At 52.6% G+C, this 6598-nt stretch overlaps 4 protein-coding genes across 4 annotated transcripts in view; 3 read left to right on the top strand and 1 right to left on the bottom strand.

Moving 5' to 3' along the window:
• The first annotated feature begins 285 nt into the window (after positions 1 to 285).
• On the top strand, positions 286 to 507 carry PHACADRAFT_264712 (uncharacterized protein). The gene has a single exon (XM_007401275.1). It carries the CDS (start codon positions 305 to 307, stop codon positions 464 to 466), a length of 162 nt encoding a protein of 53 aa, XP_007401337.1. The 5' UTR covers positions 286 to 304; the 3' UTR covers positions 467 to 507.
• A 166-nt stretch (positions 508 to 673) lies between these two features.
• On the bottom strand, positions 674 to 3009 carry PHACADRAFT_178770 (uncharacterized protein). Its single transcript, XM_007401274.1, has 7 exons — positions 2825 to 3009; positions 2731 to 2775; positions 2607 to 2683; positions 2454 to 2556; positions 2171 to 2397; positions 1796 to 2117; positions 674 to 1738 (listed from the first exon to the last, which is right to left on the bottom strand). The coding sequence occupies exons 1-7, from the start codon at positions 2907 to 2909 to the stop codon at positions 1359 to 1361; spliced, it is 1239 nt and encodes a 412-aa protein (XP_007401336.1). The 5' UTR covers positions 2910 to 3009; the 3' UTR covers positions 674 to 1358.
• Positions 3010 to 3509: 500 nt separating this feature from the next.
• Positions 3510 to 4788, top strand: PHACADRAFT_264710 (uncharacterized protein; the record flags this gene model as incomplete). Its single annotated transcript, XM_007401273.1, has 1 exon — positions 3510 to 4788. A coding segment is annotated over exon 1 (871 nt), but the record flags the coding sequence as incomplete, so codon positions are not given.
• A 692-nt stretch (positions 4789 to 5480) lies between these two features.
• Positions 5481 to 6598, top strand: part of PHACADRAFT_166716 (uncharacterized protein) — a gene marked incomplete at both ends in the record, with an annotated part of 2708 nt that continues 1590 nt past the window's right edge. The window contains 2 exons of the mRNA XM_007401272.1: positions 5481 to 5781; positions 6217 to 6244. Coding sequence (XP_007401334.1) covers positions 5481 to 5781; positions 6217 to 6244 — 329 coding nt within the window. The remainder of the gene's footprint in view (positions 5782 to 6216; positions 6245 to 6598) is intronic.

Genomic DNA, 6598 nt, shown 5'->3' with positions numbered 1-6598 from the left:
GATTGTGCTTATCATGGGACTGGTGAGCCCCTGCGCCAGCATCGTACGTCATCCACTTCGGCGTATCCCTGGGCGATGTTTTAATAGTGCAACCAGTATTACGACACCAACCTTACCTTCCAAGCAATGCCACCACCGTTCCGAGGATGCGGGCAGCAAAGTGATTTCAGCAGCCCTTCCACAGATCTAATCTTGTATGTTCTATGTTATTTGAAGTGTATGATTAGACCGTTACTTACGGACTTGCGTATGATCTCAGCTGTAAGTGTGGCAGTCCTGCACGAAGAACTTCTATAACACTTCAATGATTATCTGTCCAGTTGTATTTGGCGCGGTCTTCTCCATATTTTCCGAGGCCGTCGTGCTCGTACTAACCTGGGGCCGCACTGCGGATATTTTTATCAAACTGAGGAAGCTAAAGATGAGGATGGGCATTGGCGAGCTGCTCTGGAGGGACGGTGCGTAGTCGACACTGCTTCATCTCTTCATCGCTCTGAATCGTTCCTTGGCAGGCACGATCTACTTCCTGTACGTCTAACTGTGCAAGCTATCCAACTGAAGCAGTACTAAACACAAGCTGACCAGAGTTTTACTGACGCTCAATTGTCTGAGCATGCTTTCAATCCGCGACCAGGTAGCTTCATATCGTTTCTCAAGCGGAAGGACATGATATCTGACTCTGTGCCTTAGATGTTCAACAATATCCCTGCCCTAACAGACACGTATGTCACTCTCGTTTACTGACAGCGCATGTCAGCCATTACATCTCGCGTTGCAGACTCTCCTCCATCTGCCTCACGCGATTCATGCTGAACCTGCGCGCAATCTCTCTGTCAGGGGGGAACCGCGCAGGCTCGGATGCGTCGCTGCACCTATCGGACGTCAAGCTCACGACGCACTCCGTCGTCGGCAACCTCGGTGCGCCGCTCAACATCCCAACGCGAAGAGACGAAAACGTGGGCGACGACGAGGACTTCCTGGATATGAGCGATGACTCAGCGTCTGACGTGATAGATATCTACCAGGTCTCGGACGACCCTCTCATGACTGGCATCGTTGCGGACATCGACTAAGCACGGACGAAATGCCCTTGCACTGTTTTACCAACGAGCGCATGACACGCTAACAGCAGACCATCGAGACGCGCACTGTCCGGACATTCCGCCTCTGGGCAAGACGTGTACACTGAGGGGCCGCAGGGGGAGAAGCAGACCACGAGAACCAGTAAATGAGATTCACACGGGGTCTATGATGGTTGCAGCACTACGGCAGATAATTTATGACTTAACGACTGTTTGTATTCGTTCGCTACGGAGAGTGATACACTGCAGGCTCAAGAACGATCCACATCATGATGATCACGCGTCTCCCAGGTCGTAGGGTGTTGGCTCAATATCGTCGCCGCCCTGGTCGTCGTTCGTGGGAGCCGTCGCACTCTGATCTTGTTCCTCTTCTTCCGGTTGCGTTACCGGTGCGACCTCAGGTGCGGGCTCGGGCCTTGCTTCCGGCGGCCGCAGCTTGACCGGTGTTGGCCGCAGCTTGGTTTGTCGCTCTGTTGACGGGACGACGAAATCCGCTGAGCATGCCAGGAGGGCCGTCCTGTCGGTCGGGATCGGGACGGCAGGCGTGAGCGCCGAAGACGACGGTGGCACGGTCTGTACGAGAGCCTGTGTCTCAATGTTGTGGATTTCCACTGTGCCGTCGGACAGGAGCGTCGTGATATGTGGGTCGTCGAAGGCTACAGGCACCAAGAATGAGTATCACTGTGGGGGTTTAGGTTGGTAGGGATACTTGCCAACGGATACGGGGTGGCTCGACCATTCCAGGGTGCCCCGCACCGGCTCGCCCTCGCCGGTGATGAACAGGCCCAGTGTGGTTGTACCCGTCCAGCTCAAGATGAGGAACTCGCTCTCTGTTATGACGAGGATGAAAGGCTTCACAACCGGTGCTCGCGGTGCCTCTGCATCCGGGTTTTCTGAAGGGGCTTGAGAGATGGGGAGCAGTGGTATGAGGGAGGCGGTCTCGAGGTTTATCATGTTGTAATTCTCGGGGTCTGCGATGCACATGTAGGGTCCGCTGCGCTTGGCGAGGTGAACACGAAGCGGCAGCGGGATTTCCTATGCGAGCCGATCAGCAGGAAGACCATCGAGACCATACAGGCAGCGCGTACTTTCTCGTATACGGGCTTTTCCCGCACGTGGAAAACCAGCACCGACTGTCGTTTGATAACACAAAACGAAATTGGATTAGGCTGTGAAGGTGGATTGCCGTTTCGCCGCGTCGCATATCGCTGCTGCTGCTCATCAATTGCAATGCTCAGCACCTGCCGAATGGGCTTGTAGGCAGTCGAGGGCATTATATCTAGCATCGGTAAGATATATACGAAAATTTGGCGGTCTGTTGCCAGAGGTTCGTAAAAAATGTGAGAGACATGCAAGATATTGTGGGCGCACCAGAAAGGACGAGGGCACGGGAAAGGCTTGGAAGGAGAATGATGTCGTCGATTGGTCGATTATTTGGGACACTTTGTCGAGACAGCAAAGTATAGGAGTCCGGCTAAAAGAAGGCGTTAATTACTAGAACAAGGGCCATCTGTATCTGCGTACCGTTGGTGAGCTCACGTTTAGTTGTAGAGCAAAGCGGAGGAGGTCACCGTTAGAGCAACCCACATATATCTCGTTGCCTAAGTATTATTAGCAGCCAAGAATCCGGCCTATATGGTACGCATACCTGATGCTTGAGCACATTGTACTCGTATTGGTGGGTCAGAATTGACTGTGAATCCAGGTGAGCAGCGAGGGCGTGGTGAATAATGATAGCCTACCAAATTCCGGACCGACAATGTTGATGAGCGACTGGAGTTGGTACAGAGGAGAATCCCCCGCGGCTGGTCCTTCACCGCTTGCCATATGCAATACCGGATGTTACGGCGCCGAACGTCACAGTCAGTACTACACACGCCGCAGCCCCAGAATGACGACTGTACTGCTTCACGCTTTATCATTGGCGATATTCCATCTGATATGTGGCACCTACGTCTTAAAGTAGCTTGCTGGATTTTCTTTGGCTTTCAGCGGCTGCACGTGTACAACAGCAGCTCGTGCGCGATCGCGGCGGAAGAGTCGCAATACATTAGACGCCCAAACGCGCCATCACTACCGTTTCTTTTTTCCGTGAATTTTCTGGCGAATTATCGTTCGCTGCCACCACCGCCATCGTTCGACTCAAAATCTCGCTTAATGGTCACCTCTTTCTGCACACGTTGTAATTTGGATGTCCGTGACCTGGATGTCTTTCACTGGTTACCCCGGACTGCCCAGAGTACAGTCTGCTGAGCGCACGTCTTCGGAAGCGCTGCGGTGACGAAGCATTGAAGGCTTTCTCTCTGCTTTCATAACCAACTAGACGTCTTTCGTACCTGTGAGAGACTTGATTGTCTGAGAGCACAGGCCCTAAAGAGTGCCTGCATCAGGGGAAGATTCAAGTTCAGGAAGTCGAGGTACGTGCATGCACGCCATGGGATGTACTATCACAGTCTCAGTGACGTTATTGTAAGACGACACAAGAGCATTACACCGGATGGCCACCATGTCTAGGTCGATCGACTGTTCGCAGCCCTTCCTCTCAGAACGAATCCCGGCCGAGATCTGGCTGCAGATAATGGAATGTAGCTCCCTTGAGCAGGACGATATCGCCAACCTCAGCCTGGTGGGCAGGCACCTTCGCTATGTTATACAACCCATACTCTTCTCAGAGATCCGAGTGACTCTGATCCAGGCGCGGTACCTCGACACGTATGCCCCTGTACGTTGCCAGCACGTCGATTATTACGATCGTCTCAAGAAGCGACTCGAGTTTGCCACTTCCAATCATATTGCGTATTATGTCAAGGCTCTGACATTTCGTGTGGGAGGCGAACGGCTGGATGTAGAGACACAGGATGCGATCAAGGAGGAGCAGGTCCTTCGCACAGTCTTCGACGAACTCCACCACTTCGTCAACCTCCGCTCCTTCTCAGCTCAAGATATTTCCCTTGACGGCACACACTTCGATTCTCTTGCTCGGCTCGAGTACTTCAATGGTATCCATCTAGAACGCTGTACATGCTCCGGCGATCTTGGATTAACTCGCTTCAAGCTAAAGTCTCTCAGCTTACACGGCAAGATGAACGGATCTTACGGCTGGTGGATCCCCCTCGTGACGTCTTCCTCCGTAGAGCATCTCTCTTACGACGCGCCTGCTCTTTCTTCCACAGAGACCGAGCCGGAGATTCTCTTTCCGGCATTAGCTGTCTTTCCACATCAAATGCGCTCGTTGCGGACATTGCGACTTCCTGCTTATGCCCCCCTTTTTCCATGCTTTGCTCGCGCGCTCGCTCGATGTTCCTCAGTGGAGAATCTCTATATCGACCAAAATGGCCCAAGTCGTCACGATATATTGGCCCAGGTGCCATTACTAGCCCAGACACCAGATGGATATCCTTCGCTTTCGCGGAATACCCTCCCAAAACTGAAGGCAATCGGTGCACCGTCGTCTCTCATCCAGTGTCTCATCATGTCGTGTGTTGGTCAAGCGAATTTCAAGCATATCAGCATCTGGGGTCGCAGCCATGACATCATCGAAATCCTCCAGCTTATACGCGACCGTTGCCGCGATGTAGAGGAGATTGTCGTCGACTTGCCTCCACTGAATACCATCACCACATTGGAGCTGCTGCTTACCGATCTACCCGCCTTGCGCGGGCTCTTCGTTCAGACTGATGTCATACACGTACCGTACAAGAAGGTCTGTATACATACCCTCTGGTCGTGCGTCTCTGCTTATCCTTGGCATCTAGCTGTACGGTTATCTGAAAACCACTACCTACCCTCCGAACTTGCGCTCTTTGCACATCGAGTCTTCACAAGTTGATCAAGAAACGTTACTTCAATCAAGACGACGCTTCTCTGCATCAAGTGCGTCAGAGCCAGCGACCCCTGGAAAGACACGATCGGCTCTGATTTCGCACATTCGAAAGCAAGCACCTGGAGTCGTGGAGATTGAGATCCTACTCGAGAAGCCGATTGTGTGGAGAGACGTGTATACTAGTATGTATTTGCGTAACGTGCGAGATGCCACGCTAATACAGGAATTCCAGGGCGGGTGAAGTGGTACGAATGGGATAATCATGGGGGTCGTGCAGCTCTACCGTAGCTGGCTGATCTGTATATGTAGTACTGAGGTAATTTCACCAGTGTCATAAAATACTTCTGTGATTGTTTTACTACGTTAAATATGACATTTTTGTCTTGTGGAAGTTGTTGTAGACAGGTGAGCGAGCGAGGGTCCTCCGGGACTATCCAGGGCGCCTAATAACCCCTAACTCCGAGTGGAAGTGGGATTTTACAATCAGGATTCAGGACCGCAGCAACATCCACTCTTTATGCTCTGGAGAAGACAGCAGAGATTCTGCGCGATGTGCGGCGTCAGGCGAGTGTGTCATGTACTATCCGACGCCTAATCCTTGCGCTGACCTGGCAGAATATCCGCATGCCTTCGTCTGCAGCGAGGCAAATAAAGAGGAATGGCTGCAACTACAGTCGGAACGCAAACGCCTGGAATCTGAGCTCACGGAAGTTTCAAGAAGGATGAATTCTTTCACGTACCCATGTCGCATTCCTGTCGAACTCCTCGCCGAGGTCTTCGCGTACGTCGGCGCGTATCGCCCTGGGCAACACACCACCGATGCTATCATCCAAGTGTCTCACGTCTGCCACCATTGGAGAGTGGTCGCAAACCCGAGTACCAGTGCATGATTCTTCAGCGATCCGAGGATTGCTCGTTGTACGTCTCTGGGAATGTTCGTCGATGCGGCGATTCGGAGTTCGGGCTAGTGTTCGACGAGTTACGTCGTATATACTCCCTGGAGTTCCCTTCCACACCCCGAGCATCTGCAATTGCCTGGCTAGCATCACAGCCCTCTCACTTCCTGTCCGCCCCTCGTCTTGTATTCCTCTCGGAAGCGTCCCCTAACTGGCCCACGGACTATACGGATGACTGGGACGATGACGACTTCGAAAGCCGCTCCTTAATTCCGATTCTCGCTATGCCACGTCTTCGGCACATCGAGCTCGGTGAATTCGATGACAATGCTCTGGATTCTTTGTCTCGCTAGTCTTTCGGCGAGCTCAGGACCCTGATGTGCCGTGAACTCGATCTAGAAGAGCTCGAGGACAGTACGCATGATATATCCAAATTTCTGGCCGTATTAGGGCGCGCCCCGCTTCTGGAGAGCTTCCGCATTTACGGCGGAGTCTGGCACGCCGCGCCGCGGACCAGTCGCAATATTCCAATGCCAAAACTCGAACAGATCGTACTGGAGCGGGTGCAGTTGGAGACTTGGGGGCCATTTCTTCACGATATCACTGCACCAAACTTGTCAGCGGCGAGGATAATGGGAGTCGCGGTTTCATCAGCGAATTCTTCAGTACCTCATCACCTTGCAGAGCTACTCACTGCAGCTACGACAGTCGTGTCTATGGCCACGGCGGCTTGGAGAAGAGGTGCTGAATCGTCTTTCGAGCTCGGCATCACACAAACCTCTGAAAATATGTGGCTC

The sequence above is a fragment of the Phanerochaete carnosa genome, assembly GCF_000300595.1.
Source record: "Phanerochaete carnosa HHB-10118-sp unplaced genomic scaffold PHACAscaffold_12, whole genome shotgun sequence".
Taxonomy (NCBI): Eukaryota; Fungi; Basidiomycota; class Agaricomycetes; order Polyporales; family Phanerochaetaceae; genus Phanerochaete; species Phanerochaete carnosa.
The sequence above is the reverse complement of the archived record's forward strand: the minus strand, read 5'-3'. Positions and strand labels throughout refer to the sequence as shown.

Bases quoted from the DNA above. Each gene is read 5' to 3' on its own strand.
- PHACADRAFT_178770 (XM_007401274.1), bottom strand. From the start codon at position 2,909: ATGGCAAGCGGTGAAGGACCAGCCGCGGGGGATTCTCCTCTGTACCAA. The intron at 2,398-2,453 runs GTGCGCCCACAA...CTCTGGCAACAG, and splicing joins CCGTGCCCTCGTCCTTTCTG to ACCGCCAAATTTTCGTATAT. The intron at 1,739-1,795 runs GCAAGTATCCCT...TGGTGCCTGTAG, and splicing joins GAGCCACCCCGTATCCGTTG to CCTTCGACGACCCACATATC.
- PHACADRAFT_264712 (XM_007401275.1), top strand. From the start codon at position 305: ATGATTATCTGTCCAGTTGTATTTGGCGCGGTCTTCTCCATATTTTCC.